Genomic DNA, 16,044 nt, shown 5'->3' with positions numbered 1-16,044 from the left:
CCGGGTCGCGGCGGGAGCGACCCCTGCGGGCCGGGGTCCGAGCTGTCAGCCGGCCGGCCCCTCACCTGCGCGGGAGGAGTCGGGACACGCCTTCGCGGGCTCCAGGTGAGCGCGCGGGGCGGGGGCTAGGGTGGGCTCGGGGCTCGGGGGCTCAGCGCCCCGCCCTGCCGGGTCCACGCATGACACCTGCGCGCGTGGCACAGGTGAGGACGGGGGCTCCAGGGGTCCCGCCGAGAATCCGCTCTCTAGTCTCTCCGCGCTTCCTGGCAGCCTCTAGGCCTGGCGGCTCGGATTCCCCCCCCCCCCCCGGCCTACCAGGACCCCTGGTGCGCACTTCCTGAGCCCCCTGTCGTGGAGACAGAGCCTGCGGGCCCCTGGGTGGGTCACCTGCGCTCCCCACCACCGCGTCTCCATCCTGGGGAGTCTCATGCCCATCTGCCTTCCCTTCCCCCAGAACGTGTCCGAGCTGGACTCTGGGTTCGCGAGACACCGTTTGCCTACCGGGCATGAACTCCAGTTCTGCTCTCTCAGAGGGTCTTTATGGGGGGGGGGGAATCGGATGGGACGACAGTGCTGGGTTATATTGGGGCGGGGAACAGACTCTTTGACCCTAAGCGTCTCTGCTGGCCTCTTGGGAATCTGCCCCAGGTTGGGGTAGGGCAGAGGGGCCAAGGTCGCTAGTCAGCCAAGACCTGGAGTTGAGAGTAGGGTTAGGACCCTCCCAGATGGAGATTTGATTTGGGCTGGGCCCTCTGCCTCCTGGGATTCCCCTCCTGCCTTAGGGTACTATAGTTGTTGGCATTATGTAGGAGAAGGGGGAGGAATTGAGGTCTGAGAATTTAACCACCCCCCCCCCGCCCCCATCGCCATATTCTCAGGCTTGTCAATGCAGGGGTCTGGCTTCCCTCTTGACATCTAGAATCCTGTCAGCAGTCTCTTCAGAAGGGAATTTCTGACCTCTAGTGGGGATTCCCTGCCTCCAGCCTTTGGGGATAAGACTCCAAGAACTTAAAGAAAAACAGATCTTTCCATTCATTACTTGAACTCACCCTGGCCTCCACTGACCATGTTTTGTTTTTCTCTGTGGCATTGGTCCCATCCATGTCCTACATGGCTTACTTATTAGCCAGTTTCATCTTCCCCTGCTGGAAGGTGATGCATGGCAAATGGGATGAGGCAAGTGAGGGACTTACCACTAGTGCAATGCGGACTTTCTGGGGGAGGAGGGCAGTACTGGGACTTGAACTCAGGCCCTTGTGATCTCCCTTGGCTTTTTCACTGAAGACTGGCACTCTACCACTTGAGCTATATACCTCCACTTCTTGCTTATCTTGTTAGTTAATTGGAGATAAGAGTCTCAGTGACTTTTCGGCCTGTGCTGGCTTTGGACTGAGATTCTGAGATTTCAGATTCCTTGATTAGCTAGGATTACAAGATGTAAGCCTCTAGCCCTGGACCAAAGTTGTAAAATTTTGAGCTATGTGTTTACCTCACTGAAAATCCCATTAAGTAGATATACTTAAAATGATTAAATATACATAATGACTAAATATGCATACAACCATGAGGTCACTGTCCTGTCTGTGAGATCTGTTGCTGACGTGGTGTGACATTGGATGTGTTTCTTCACATTTTTAGGCGGGACTGGTAAGTTCAGGCCTAGGCAGAGGGTAGTGGAGGTCAGGAAGTGGGCATGGCTGTGGGTTCTTCTCAAGCCCCACCTTTCCCCTTCCTGTGTGCCTAAGGCCTTGCCTTTCTCTCTCTCTCCCCCTTGGCATTCAGTCTCCACAGCAAGGCCCTTTGTCCCCATTTTGCAACCTCTGGTATAAATCGAGGCTAGAAGACCGAGTTAGTGGAGGTGGGCATACGGTGTGCCGCACAGGCAGGAGCTTGGTACCCTAGGCATCCACTCCCACACCCCTCCCACAGCCTTCTCATACCTCCTTCCTGAGGATTGTGCCAGGTTGACTCTTGGGCAGGCCAAGACATGAGTGTTGAGAAGACTCCAGAAATAGCTTGGGCTGGCACAGCCGTGGAGGCTGTCCAGCGGGGTGTCTGACCTGGACAGCTGGTTGAAATGGAGCTGGGGTTGCCCTGCTGGCTGGAGCCTTTCTGATCCTCCTCTGGGACAGGCCAGGGCCTCTCTGTCTCTCCAAGTCTGGACTTGGCTTCCAGGAGGGGACTGAGAGAAGCAGGTGGAAGGAAGGGGGTGGGGTGGGTGGGTGGAGGATGTGATGAACACCAGAAACTGCACCTCTGACCCCTGAACCAGGGCAAAAATCACTCCACACCTTGAGCACTTAAGGCTAAGTGCTTTATAAGTGTGCGTGAATTCCCTCCATTCTGCAAGGTAGTTACGTCCACATCCTTTCCATCTTCCAGAGGGGAAACAGTACAAGAGGGACCTAAGGGGCTGGGAAGGTGGCTCAATGGTAGAGTGCTTGCCTTGCATGCATGAGGCCCTGGGTTCGATTCCTCAGCACCACATAAGCAGAAAAAGCCGGAAGTGGTGCTGTGGCTCAAGTGGTAGAGAGCTAGCCTTGAGCTGAAGAGCTGAGGGACAGCGCCCAGGCCTAGAGTTCAAGCCCTATGACGACCAAAAATAAATAAAAGGGACCTAAGACTTTGCACGAGGTCATGCAGAAATGTGATACGAACTAAGGGAGCCTGGCTTCTTCAGCATGAGCATGTATGTATGTGCCAAATAATATTGATTCTCAAAACCCTCCAGTCATAGTCATAATCAAAACCCTCCAGTCATAGTCATAAATTCTGGACCTTTGGCTCAAAAGCTCAGTGTTACTTGCTAGGCTGGAGCTCCATCTCTTAAGAGAGAGAGAGAGAGAGAGAGAGAGAGAGGGTGTGTGTGTGTGTGTGTGTGTGTGTGTGTGTGTGTGTGTGTGTGTGTGTGTGTGTGTGTGTGTGTGTGTGTGTGTGTGCTCAGTGTTGCTTGCTAGGCTGGAGCTCCATCTCTTAAGGTGTGTGTGTGTGTGTGTGTGTGTGTGCGCGCGCGCGCGCGTGCGTGCGTGTGTGTGTGTGTGTGTGTGTGTGTGTGTGTGTGTGTGTGTGTGTGTGTACACCATGCCTGGAGCTTGAGTTCAGGGCCTGGGTGCTGTTTTTGTGCTCAAGGCTAGCACTTTACCACTTGAGCCATAACTCTACTTCCACTTTTTTTTTTGCCTCATTGGAGAAAAGAATGTTATAGACTTTCCTGCCCCAGCTGACTTTGAACCTCAATCCTCAGATCTCAGCCTCCTGAGTAGCTAAGTTTACAGTATGAGCCATGGTATTCAGCTTTGATTTCACCTTTGTATATCTTCTTTCTGAGGATGTGGCGATGTCTCACTTCCTACCATACCCCCCAGAGTGCTGGGATTACAGGCATGCACCACCATGCTTGGCTCCCTTTGTAAATCATGGGGAAATGTCTATTCCAGTGACTTTGCTCTCTTTACTGTCTTGTCTTAGATTTGGAGCCCATGGGGACTGTGGCCAGCCTTCTGGTGATGGCCTCTTTGGGAGCTGGCCCTGGAGAGCTTGCTTGGCAAAGCAGTTTCCATCGGTCACACTTTGGTGGGAATTATCTTGCACAGGCCTCATGCTGGGAGGGATTTGTTGTTTTAGAGTTGGGGAAACTGAGGCCTCGAGATGTTTGCTGTGCAGAACGCTGACTCTGGAATCCAGCTGCACCTGCAGAGGAAGCAGGGGTGGAGCAAAGGCATTGAGGGCAGGTGAGCTGTACCCGCAGAGATGGATAGGTGTTTTTGAAGGAAGAACTGGGCTGGGCTAGAAGCAGCAGAGCCCAGGTTGAGGGGTGGGGGGCTTGGGGCCAGAGGAGGAGTCAATTGGGCCCTGGTGCCAGCAGCTAGGTGGAAGAGGGAGCTGGGGGAATTGGTACCCTGGGACTCAGGCCTTTATTTCCCCCCTCCCAAGATAACGATTAATTACAAAGGGAAAATAGTAACTATACACAGGGGAAATCTGGCAGTTAGAGCCCTAGCCAGGGAGTCAGCTGATCATCAAGATTAGGACAGACTGTTGTTACAGAATAAAGAGTCCCCTCCCTCCCTCCCTCTTTTTCTCCCTTTTAAATTGAGGTAGGATTAACGGAACAGTAATCAGCTGGGCACAGTGGCTCATGCCTGTAATCCTAGCTACTGAGAAACTGAGAACTGGGGATTGAAGTTTGAAGTCAGCCTTGGCAGACAAAGCTATGAGCCTCTTGGTTCCTGTTAACCAGCAAAAAGCTAGAACTGGAGGTAGAGCCATAAATGAGTAGAAAAAGCTGGTAAGCACATGAGGCCCTAAGTTCAAGCCCCAGAATCAACACAGAAAACAAGACAAAAGGAAACAAAAACCCCACTATTAAATGCATCTCCATGGCTGGTCTGTGTCTTGTTCTAGCCACAGGTCAGTGATGTTTCCTGTCATGTTTGTCTTGGAAGAAGGAAACATGGAGGGCAGAGGAAGTTCCAGGACAGATGTGAAGGAGAAGAGAGAACTCAAAAGGATAAGGGATGGGGTTGGTGGGACTCAGGAGCTGGCATTTGAAGTGATTCTAAAAACCGGCAAAGAGCAGTTGGTGCAAAGACCCTGGGGCAAGACAGACCTTTGCACATCAGGGTATCTGCAGACAGGGCTTTGTGACTGGAGCCGGGGAGAGGCTGTGTATGCATGAGAAGGGAGGCTTGGGCAGGGACCTGGCCCCCGAGGGTAGAGGGCCTACTGGGCCAGCTAGATTTTTGTTTGTCTGCTTTTTTTTTTTTTTAATGTTGGTACTGGGCTTGAACTCAGGTCCCTGAGTTTTGGGCCCAAGGCTAGCACTCTACCACTTCAGCCACAGTTCTACTTCCAACTTCCTTTGGTATTTAATTGGAGATGGGAGCCTCACAGACTTTCCTGCTTGGGCTGGCTTTGAGCTGAGACCTTCAGATCTCAGTCTCCTGAGTAGTTAGATTATAGGCCTGAGCCACTGGTGCCCTGCTAAGACTGGGTTTTATCCTAAGAGTTAAGCAGAGTGGTTATGAGATCATTGCTCTCTTATTTTATAGCTGAGAAAACAGAGGCTCAGCATCACAGCCAAGGTGTGCTTCCAGACATGTCTTCTTTCTGGGGCCCAAGCAGGATCTGTAGATACTTTAGATGTTTCCTGAGGGACTTGTCTGGTCAATGGCCAAAGCCTTAACACTAGAAACCCTCCCGGGACCCAAGCCAGGGTTCAAATCCTGGCTCTGCCATTTGCAGGCTGTGTGACCTCAGGTTGGAAACCTGACCTCTGTCCCTCAGTTGTTTTTTTAATCTGTAAAATGGGGTAATGCACAGAGCATTTGAACTGTAAAATGGGGTAATACACAGAGCAGGTATGAGGGTGTAAGTTGTTAATATGTCCGTGAGAGAGCACAGCAGAGCCTGGTGCAGATAGAAGAAGAGACGAATCCTCCCATTTTACTAAAGTATGGGTGATGATCTCTCCCTGGCCTCAGCATCCTAGTGGAAGATGGCTTAGTCCATGGCGCCCACCTGAGTGGCAGAGGCTAGCAGCTGGTGGAGGGTGGGGAGCGAGTACAGGTCCTTCTGCCAGGCTGGCTGCAAGGCACCATGAGGTTTCAGTGTGCTGTGCTTGGCCCTCAGAGCTCCAGGGAGCCTCACCGCCCTGTCTCAGGTTTGCACAAAGCTGTTGCAGGTAGGGCATGTCCAGGCCCAAAGGTGGCACTCCTCATTCGCAACAGAAGCCAGCCACCTGCTCCAGGGTTTGCGAGGTGACATGGAGGCGTGGTCTGGAGGGAAAGTTCCCAGGTTGCAGTCTCCCTGGTGAGTTTGAGCAAGTGACTCAGCCTTCCCCAGCCTGGGCTTTCCATTCGTCAGGGCACAGACCACTGGCACTGACTCAGGGGAGTTTGGGGAGTGACTTCATTTCCCCTTAACTGGGAGGTCCCTCACATAGACACAGTCCCGAGTGTGTGCTGGGACTCTGCCACGCATGCAGTGGGCTGGCCTGGCTCCCGGAAGAGCTTCCTGGGGTGGCCTGGGGCTGATTGGACCCCCTTTACAGACCAGTGGTTAGCACCCAGGGTCCCGTTCCAGCTTCCTCCTGGCTTCCTCCCTCTTATGGAGTGACATTTAGGCCAGCGGGTTCACCTGCCTGAGGCTGCCGGAAGTTGCGCAAACTTGGTTACCTGAGCCAGGTTGGCTGGGCTGGAGGAGCGCAGCAGCAGGGAGCAAGGGGAGCAAGGTAGGTACGTGCTGGGGGGAGTTGGTGGGGACCAGGACTGGGGGGGGCGCTTGGCCCAGACATGAGGGGACAGCCAGGGTGCCATGCCCTCCCTGGATGGCAGGGAATTGGTAAGTTCTAGCCTTTGGCCATGACTGGGCCACACGGACCATTAGAAACGTAGGTCAACCCTGGCTCTGAGCCGGACAGGGGCTCTGGCCGTCACACAGCCCTCCTGGTACCCTTGCCATCCCTAGGACTCCCCAGCTTGCCTCAGAGTGAGAGATGGTAGAAGCCAAGCTGAGGTTTTGAGTCCCCCTCCATGGTCCCCTAAGGCTAAAGCGGGCGCCAGTGGTGGGGAGGGGCGAGGCGTAGCAGAAGGTGTTGGCATTCAGAGTGTTGGTGGCAGTGTTGGAAAGTCCATGGGTGGGGTGCCGGCCAGTGAGAACAGACCAGCCTGCCAGTTGCCCCCTGTGCGTGGAGCTCCTGCAGGTCACTTTGCTGTTCAGCCCCTGTCACAGGGGCCTAGGGACCCTGGGATGGCATCTGCGTACCTGGGTTGTCACAGGCGCGATTCGGAAATCAGCCAGGCTGGTGGAGCGCTGCCCTCCCACTGGCTCCTCAGGTGTGGTGACCTGTTTGATCTCTCCAGGCTTCTGGTGACCCCACCGACCGTGCACAGGGAGGGCTATTTTTAACTTTATTTCACAGATAAGGAAACCAAGTCTGTTAAAGAGGTGGCAGCTGCTTGTGCAAGGTGCACAGCAGGCGGGGGGGGGGGGGGGCGGGCGCACCCGAGACCCTGAGCCAGGCTGCTTCTGTCTCTGAGCCTCCCTGCCCCAGGGGACTCTGGGGCCAGGGGGCCCTGGCAGGAATGACTACTGGAGCAGGGTGCTCAAGGGGCTTTTGCCCTGGCCCTGCTTCTGTGACCTTCCTCCTCTTTCCCTGTGGTGCCTGGGGAAGGACCCGCCTCCGCCTCTGCCACTACCAACGGGTTGGACTGGTTTGGGGGGTGGGGGGTGGAGGGGGTGGGGTGCAGTCTGGCTACTTCACAGGAACTCCCTGCCTGAGGTCTCCTGGGGGGTCTACCTGTGTTGGGTGAGCCTGCCTCCCCTATCTACCCATACCCCCTACCCTGGGAGCAGCAGTAGCTGTGAACCAACAGCCCCCAAGGCCCAGGTCAGTTCACCATAGCTGCTCACCTCCAAGCTGGGGAAGGAGGAAACATGGAGGAGGACAGGTACCTTTGCAGACATGTTTTATTTGCCTGGTAAATGCAGTATTGTACAAATTATTACTGATTATGTGCATAGCTAAGAAGCCTTTCATTTTTGGGTCTCCAGCCTCCTGGTACACTACTCCCATAGCCTTGGCCTTGACCCACAGGCTGCTCCTCTGCTCCATAGCTCTGCTGGTTCAGGGCTGGCTCCCTAGCCATTTCAACTCGGTGAATATTGGAATACCTAGCAGGTACTAAGAGCCACAGTGAACAAAACAGACTGGCCCTCCTGTCATCATGGAGGTGGGAGCTGGTGTGATTCAGGACCTGGCTGTATGTGTGACACTGGGATTTGAACTCAGGGCTGTCCCTTAGCTTTTTTTTTTTTTTTAACTCAAGTCTGGTGCTCGACTACTTGAGCCATACCTCCACTCTGGCTTTTTGATGATTAATTAGAAGTAAGAGTCTCATGGAGTTTCCTGCCCAGGTTGGCTTTTAACTACAATCCTCAGATCCCTGCCTCTGAGCAGTGAGGATTAGAGGTGTGAGGTGCTGTCTCTTTGAGTCTTAGGAAGGCTGAAGAGTCAGGTAGGTAGTGGCTATTTAATCCAGGCAGTACAGGTCCAGGCGTCCTGAACAGTAAGTCCTCTTGGGGTGCTTTAAGCACTCCTCTTTCTCTGTTGCCCAGATGAGGTTTGGGACCTTTGTTTCCCAGGGAGCTAAGGGGCTGGGGTCCTCAGCCTTGGGCCTTCCTTGGAAACATGCCCAGGGTTGCCTGGATGCCTGAGCTGTGCTGCTTGGGCATCCCTGTAGACTTGCATGTGCAGGCAGAGCTCCGGCCTGAGAGCCAGCCCTGTGGGCCTGGCCCCTTCCGACCTTCCTTGGAGCAGCAGGGCTCAGATGGGTCACTGTGGGCCTCACCTTGGCATCCCGTGTTGGAAGCTACCGGCGTCTGGCCTCCGGTGGGGCAGAGATGGGCATTTTCTGCTCGTACATGCTCTTCTTCTATGCCCAGGGCCTGGCATGTCCAGGCAGGTGGATGGCACCTAGCGGCTTCCTGCCCGGGTGGGTGAGGAGTGGAGGTGGTGCCAGGCTTCTGTGGGCAGTCCAGGTGGGGTGTCGGGCTGGAGTCCCCTCCTCCTGGGTCTCTTGACCACCTGCACCCCCATTTCCTTTGCAGCTTGTTGGGTGATTTCCCCCAGCTCTGGTTTCCTCAGTTTTCCCATCTGCAAAATGGCTTCTGGGGAGACGCCGAGGTGGAGCTGGCCGTCCTCGGCACGGAGTCTGGGCGCTGCTCTGTTCCCCTTAAAATCAGCGCTGCCTGGTCTTTCTTCTCCAGCGTCTTTTTACTTTTTCTGCCGGCGCTGGGCCTGGTTGATCCCCATCCCTGGATGGGCGGGGGGAAGGGGAGTGGGTGTGGTCACACCCGTCAGCAGCGGCCGTCTACCTGTTGATTGGTTCCCTGTGGTGCGGGGGCGTGGCCGCTCCCTTATATAGGGCCGGTTTCTCAGCCCCTCACCGGCTCCGCTTGAGCCTTTGTCTGTCTGCGCTCAGCCTGGTTCCTTCCCTTCCCCGCAGAGGTTGCCTGCTTTCCTCCGGACCGAAGCCCTCGGGGTATGTGACAGCCATGCCTGTGGACACGCTCAGCCCCGGAGCCCCAGCCGCGCCCGCCCTACCTTTCCGCTTGCGGCCCAAGGTTCCGGGCTACCTGCTACGGAGGCCGGTGGACGGCGGAGCCCGGAAGCCCAGCGCGGTGGAGCGCCTGGAGGCCGACAAGGCCAAGTACGTCAAGAGCCTGCACGTGGCCAACACCCGCCAGGAGCCCGTGCAGCCCCTGCTGTCCAAGCAGCCGCTCTTTAGTCCCGGGACTCGCCGCACAGTGCTCACGCCGAGCCGCCGAGCGCTGCCCGGCCCCTGCCGCCGGCCGCAGCTGGACCTGGACATCCTCAGCAACCTCATCGACCTGTGTGACAGCCCCGTGTGCGCGGGGGAGGGCAGCCGGACCCCCGGGCGGGCGGAGGGAGCCGCCCCGGCGCCCCCAGCCACGCCTCCGCGCCCCCCGCCCAGCACGGCTGCCGTGCGCCGCGTGGACGTGCGCCCCCTGCCCGCCGCCTCACCTGCCCAGCCCTGCCCGTCGCCCGGGACCACCGCCGCCTCCAGCCCCGGCCGGCCGCCGGGGCTGCAGCGCTCCAAGTCGGACCTGAGCGAGCGCTTCTCCAGGGCGGCTGCCGACCTCGAGCGCTTTTTTAACTACTGCGGCCTGGACCCCGAGGAGGCCCGGGGCCTGGGGGTGGCGCACCTGGCGCGGGCCAGCTCGGACATCGTGTCCCTGGCGGGGCCCAGTGCCGGGCCCGGCAGCTCCGAGGGGGGATGCTCCCGCCGCAGCTCGGCCACGGTGGAGGAGCGCGCCCGGGATCGCGTCCCCTACGGCGTGTCGGTGATCGAGAGGAATGCCCGCGTGATCAAGTGGCTGTACGGCCTCCGGCAGGCCCGCGAGACCCCGGCCGCGGAGGGGTAGGCCCCCACGGGGGCCGGGATCCGCGCAGGACAGAGCGTGGCGGGCATTTGGGCCCTGGACTTCTGCATCCACTTCCTGTCTCTGGGCAGACCGGAGGCAGCTCCCTGGTGTGAACCCCGCGTGGAGGCGCAACCTCAGACCCTGGCCGGCGACCTCTGACGAGGTTCCCACCCTGCCCCCAGTGGCCTTGGCCTGGGCCTCCCCTCCCCACGAGCAAGGTTTCTGAAGGGAGTATACACCTGCTTGGTTCCTCTACTGGGGCCGGATTTGGGGTGTTGAGCCCTCCCCATTGAGAGTAAGGGGCCAAACAACTTGCCAAGCCTGTCTGGCCAAGGAGCTCCGTTTCCTCCTTCCTTCCTTGGCCTCTGCTGACGGCCCCGACTTCCTGGGAGCTCATCCTGGATGGGGGCAGGGAGGAGAGCATTTGTCTACAGTCTTTGGCAGATGGGCTAGGTGGGTAGACTACAGGAGGGACTGGTTAGGAGACTGTGCTGCTCTGATTTCTCTTCCTTGTTAATAAACACAATTGTTTGTTTCTCAAGGGCTGAGCCTTCAGACTCTTCTGTGTTCACAAAGGATAAGTCTCTAAAAGTCGTGGGGTAGAGTCTTCAGAACTTGGTACTTATTCACCCCAAGGTATGGGCAAGGGGTTGAATGGCCAGCCATCCCTCCCTCATCGCAGAGGAGATGGGTCAGCTGCATGGCAGAAGGGGACAGAGCTGGGAAAGGGGCATAGAGAGGCTGGCAGGGATGCCCAGGCCCTCCCCAGCCTTGGTGGTCAGGAAGCTCAGAGAAGGCACCCAGGCCATAGTGAGAGCTGGAGGCGGGAGTTGGGGAAGGAAGTGGGGCTGTAGGTGAGCAGCGTAGGGTGGGTGGCCGTGGACAAGCCAGTCTCCCTCCTGGCCTCCATGGAGAGCCAGGTGTCACAGGCTTGGGTCCTGGATCCCTGGTGATGTTCTGGGGGAAAGGGGCATAAGGATAGGGCACTGGTACTGAGCTTGGAGGGCTTATCCCCTTCTAGTTGTTTCCCAGGTTAGTTAGTACCTTGTAGGTACACTGCCCTTGGCTGCCAGGACAACCAGACCTAGTACTCGCGGGTGACCATCCAGGGCGGCCTTGCCGGCTCCCCTCCCCCCATGGGAGTGGGGAGGCCGGTGGTGCTTCCTCACCCAGGCAGCCTCCTTCAGCTGCAACTTTCAGAAACAGGAAGCGATAGGGGGCCCCGGTGACAGGGCTCATGTTTTATTTTAGGCAGAAAGAGTTGATTTCCGCTGTTGACAAACAGCCCAGTTGTCTGTTCACAACCGGTCCCGGGGATCTGGCCTGAGTCTGAGCAAAAACGGGGAGATTGGATAAAGAAAAATGTGGTTGCTGCATGAGCATGGGCTCTACTCCCTCTGGGTACAGCGAAGAGACTGAGGCACAAGAGGCCCGGATGTCCAAAGATGTCCAGCAGTTCTGACAGGACAGGAGCCAGGCCTCCTGGGTCTCCGTACTGCAGGAGTGAGGGTCAGGGTGGACAGCCAGGCCAGCTCCGCGTGGTGGAGCCTTTGTGTTGTCCAAGGCCAGCTCTCTGGGCTCTTTCCTCACTGTGACCTGCAAACCCCAGGCAGCCTGGAAGTTGGATGACCTGGCTGCATTTTACAATGTGGAGAAATTGGTGTTCAGGTCCCAGGGCTGGCAGGGGAACTTCTAGTTCCTGGGAGAGGTGTTGGTGCTGGGTCACCCCTCACCAAATCTGAAGGGGACCTTTAGAGAGACAGGGGTGCTGTCTAGCAGGTCTGCAAGAAGGCCTGGGCTTCCCACTTCTCCATGGACCCATTCCTTCTGATTATTCTACTGTGCAGCACTTGCTGCGTGCCCGTGGCAAGCACACCTCGTCCCTGCCTTCACTTGGGGCAGAGAAGCGGAGAGCACGTCCCCTGTCCTGCAATACAAGGCCCTGCCCCAGAGCAGAGCTGAGTCAACCAGTGGGGGTGAAGGGGACCCTAGGAGGGATTATTGGAAGGGGCGATGGTGCCAGACTTGAGCCTTGATTTCTCCAACAGGTGCTGCCGGGCCCTGAGAGCCCCCACCCCACCCCTTCCAGAGTCTGGAGCCTCCCAGCCAGCCCCTCCCCCTGTCAGCCTCCAATCTGCAGACACAGCTCCTCCATTGTTCCCCTCCATGTGGAGTGGGTGTGAGCCTCCATGGGCAGCCCCCCTCAGGGCCGGCAGCTGCTGCCCCTTCTCGGGGGCTTGCTGCTCTCCCGCTGGCTCCTCAGGCCAACCTGGTCCCAGCTGCTGAGCCCCTAATTAGGCAGATGAGATCTGCTCCCCCATCTATTTCCCACTGGCTAATTATACATACATGGGCTGGGAGCAAGCACCCTGGCTGCCTAGTCCCCAGGCGAGCCAGGCTCTGCCTCACCTCAGTTTACCCCCTGCAAGAGGACAGAATACAGCTGCAGGGGATGTCCCTGGTGAGATAGTTCTGTTACTGAGGTATGGAGGGGCCCGGGGGAGGACATCCCATTCTGCCAGACATCCTGGGGGGGAGGGAGAGGGGGACAGAGGTGAGGAGTTAGGGCATCATGGGTCCCCACACTCTAGGGTCCCAGGGTGCAGTGGGAACACAAAGGCATGGTGGCAGTTGCCAACCAGCCAGGCACAAAGGAGGGTGTGTGGGCCATCCAGGCCGATCTGAGTTTGAGCAGTATAATATTGGCCTTCAAATCATTCACTTAGTGGTCCCCCAGCGTCTTATGAGGAAAAATTTCAAATGGAAATCATTATATATCTACCCACAATGTACAATTGTTAATATTGCTATACTTGATTGTATAAGGAACCTATTTGTCTTATCAATGCAACTTTTTTTCGGGGTGTGTGTATATGTGCTAGTACTGGGGCTTGAACTCTCACTTGGCTTTTTCCATTCAAATCTGGTACCCTACCACTTGAGCCATGTCATTACGTCTGACTTTTTGCTGGTTACTAATTAGAGATAAATGTCTCATGGACTTTTCAGCCGGGCGTTGGTGGCTCTCGCCTATGATCCTAGCTACTTAGGCAGCTGAGATCTGAGGATTGCGGTTTGAAGTGAGACTAGGCAGAAAAGTCCTTGTGAGACTTTTAATCCCAATCAACCACTCAAAACCCGGAAGTGGTGCTATGGCTCAAGTGGTAGAGCACTAGCCTTGAGCACAAAGAGGCTCAGGGGCAGTGATGAGGTCCTGAGTTCAAGCCCCACGGCCAGTGGGGGAAAAAAGTCTTATCTGGCGTTGAACACCTATCTTCCTGTGGAGCTATGGTTACAGGAGTGAGCCACCAGGACCTGGCTTAATTTAAAAAACCTTCTCAAAGAAAGTTTGCAAATATCAGCTTGCTCTCCTTCATGGGATGTCAGCATGCGGGCCGTTAGCTAGAGTCCTGTATTTGCTTACAGTTCTTTTTTTTTTCTTGGTGGAGATAAAATGTACAGATGGCTCTTTGAAGGTCTGGTTTGCTGAGTTTAGACAAGTGTGGGCCGTATGGACAGGAAACGTCACCCACTGTCCCCAGAGACTGTTCCCTTTGTGTTTCTCTGCTGGTTCCGAACCCCCTCGGATATTAGTGCCAGATTACATGGCACAGTTAGAAAGGGTATTCTCACCCCATCCTGGCCCTCCCAGCCTCACTCCTCCAAGGAGACCACTTCCAACTTTTTCAGTGTTGTCTGCCGCCGGATTTCCAAGTAGCTTGCCTTCCCTGGTGCTCATAAGGTGTAGGCAGCGACAGACGGGATCTGTTTGCAGTCCTGCCCTCCGGACCCCCTGGGCGGGCATCACATGACGGTCTTTGCCTCTTTGGAAGGAAAGAGTGGAAGACTTTGGTTGCTGTCAGTAGGGTTCAAGCCTGTCATGTGGACAAATGCCTTTTTCTTGGGTCCATCCCGGGCCTTGAACTCAGGTCCTGGGTGCTGTTCCTGAGCTCTTTTTTTTTTTTTTTTGGGTCCAGTCATGGGCCTGAACTCTGGGCCTGAGCGCTGTCCCTCAGCTCTTCAGCTCAAGGCTAGCGCTCTAGCACTTGAGCCACAGCACCACTTCTGGCTTTTTTTCCTGGTTATGTGGTGCTAAGGAATCGAACTCAGGGCCTCATGCATGCAAGGCAAGCAAGCACTCTACCACCAAGCCACCTTCCCAGCCCCTGTTCCTGAGCTCTTATGCTCAAGGCTAGCACTCTACCGGTTTGAGCCACTTCTGGTTTTCTGGTGATTTATTGGAGATAAGAATCTCACAGACTTTTCTGCCGGGGCTGGCTTTGAACTGTGATTCTCAGAAATCAGTCTCAGTAGCTAGGATTACAGACACTTTTTATGGAGGAGGACTTAGCTTTCACTCACCCCCTTCTACTTGCAATCGATTGTTTTCCTGAAATGTGCATTGCTCGTCTTATGGCTGTGGAAATGCTGCTTCCTGCTAAGCCATGTCACGTGTTTATATTTGGGTTCCTTTCCTGTCTCCAGCAGCTCTTGGCTTTTCCCCTGTTCCTGCTCGCTTTCCTTTCGTATTTGCTCAGGTGCCTCCTCAGCTGCCCCTAATTCTCTTGATTCTCTGACACCTTTGATTTCCCCAGGGTGCTATATCACACAGCAGCGAGCTTCTAGGCTCCAGTTTCCTTCTGGAAGCCCTTCAAGCGCTTCTGAACGAGCCTGCCTCCTTCCCTCTTTCGTGTGGAGCCATTTTGATGAACAGCATCTCGAGAGTGCCTCGTAAGACAAGCATCATGAGCACCAACATTGTGCCGGTGCCGGAGCTGGGGCTGTGGTAGCCAGACAGAAGGCTCCTGCCCACGGTGCTCTCACAGGCAAGCCTAGCAGCGGAGCCCACCCCTCTCCGTTTTCCTGGGAACCTCAGGCCCCCCTGGGGCCCAGATTCACTGACATGGAAAATGAAGATCAGTTAGTCACTCTGCTATTGCGCCTTGCCACATGTCCTGGGCTTGGGTGTGGTATGTGTATGTATGGCAGTGATCTCCCCATCCCTGAGGGGTTCATAGAGGGGACGAGGGAGGGGGAAAAGAGGAGGAGGATGGGGGATGAGAAATTCTGTGTCTTTGCTGGAAGGAGGAACTGCTGACCTGACCAGCAAATCTTGGAAGTCAAAAATTTGAGCTGAGCTGTGAAGGATACATAGGAATTAACCAGAGAAGATGAACTAGAGATGAAGGATTCTGGATAGACAGCATGTTCTGCCTCAGGAGGAACAGATGATAGGAATAGGGAGAAAGTGATATTCATGAAGAATGGTAGGAGCCTTCGAACAATGTGAGGGTCTATCCTGCCAGGCAAACAAAAACCCTATGGCCAAATGATGCTTGGCAAAGCCTCATGACTTCAATCCCTGTCATTCCTCCAACCTCTGCTGTAGCCATGTCTTACTACCTCAGGGCCTTTGCACTTGCTGTTTCCTTTGATTCTGTGGCAGATATCACACAATTCATTCTTTCCTTCATTCTGGTGTCTGCCCAGGTTGGACCTCCTCCGAGAGGCCTTCCCTGACCACCCCCACAGCTGACTCATGAGCATGTGACAGTTTCCCTCCCTATTGCTGGTGGTTCCTCTTCCTAAGACACATCCTCCTGGACTGGACTGTGAAGAGGCCACTTTCTGTGTCTCCCACGAGAATGCAGCTTCAGTAGGCAGAGGCTTGGCTTTGCCCTGGGTGATGCCCCCAGCCTCTGAGGGGAGACAGCTACTCCCCAAACATCTAAACATCTGCTGAATGAAGGGAGGAGGAGGAGGAGAGAGAGAGAGAGAGAGAGAGAGAGAGAGAGAGAGAGAGAGAGAGAGAGAGAGCATGGTGGGAAGGCCCAGAGAGTAGAGGGACAGAGTTCAGGCCCTCGAGCTGGGTGACCCAGAGCGATGGATAGTTCCCCTATGGCTTTTGCTTTCCTCTTGAGGCGTGGTGATCTCTAGTATGGCTCTAGGCAGGGAAGGGCTAACCCTGGGCTGGGGGAAGTGGAAAGTCAGGACCTTCGGCCTGGATTTCTGGGGTTTGAAAATAGCCCAGGGAGGTCTCTCCCCTAAAGCCGGGGGCCCTGTCTGGAGCCTTCCAGCCTGGCACTGCATTGGGAG

General features: G+C 55.8%; 1 protein-coding gene across 8 annotated transcripts in view; it reads left to right on the top strand.

Annotated features, from left to right (window-relative positions):
- Fam110a (family with sequence similarity 110 member A) overlaps nucleotides 1-10,489 on the top strand; it is a 105,065-nt gene extending 94,576 nt beyond the window's left edge. For 5 of the 8 annotated variants that reach the window (XM_070006960.1, XM_070006967.1, XM_070006961.1 and 2 more), the window contains one exon: nucleotides 9,009-10,489. In XM_070006960.1, coding sequence (XP_069863061.1) covers nucleotides 9,009-9,948 — 940 coding nt within the window. In that variant the 3' untranslated portion in view covers nucleotides 9,949-10,489. Of the gene's footprint in view, nucleotides 1-34; nucleotides 106-5,589; nucleotides 6,237-9,008 lie in introns of those variants that run through there. The other 3 variants (XM_070006963.1, XM_070006964.1, XM_070006965.1) reach the window with 3 other exon arrangements.
- The last annotated feature ends 5,555 nt before the right edge of the window (nucleotides 10,490-16,044 follow it).

This window comes from Dipodomys merriami, unplaced genomic scaffold (genome assembly GCF_024711535.1).
Source record: "Dipodomys merriami isolate MVZ:Mamm:240054 unplaced genomic scaffold, mDipMer1.0.p SCAF_7, whole genome shotgun sequence".
Taxonomy (NCBI): Eukaryota; Metazoa; Chordata; class Mammalia; order Rodentia; family Heteromyidae; genus Dipodomys; species Dipodomys merriami.
The sequence above is the reverse complement of the archived record's forward strand: the minus strand, read 5'-3'. Positions and strand labels throughout refer to the sequence as shown.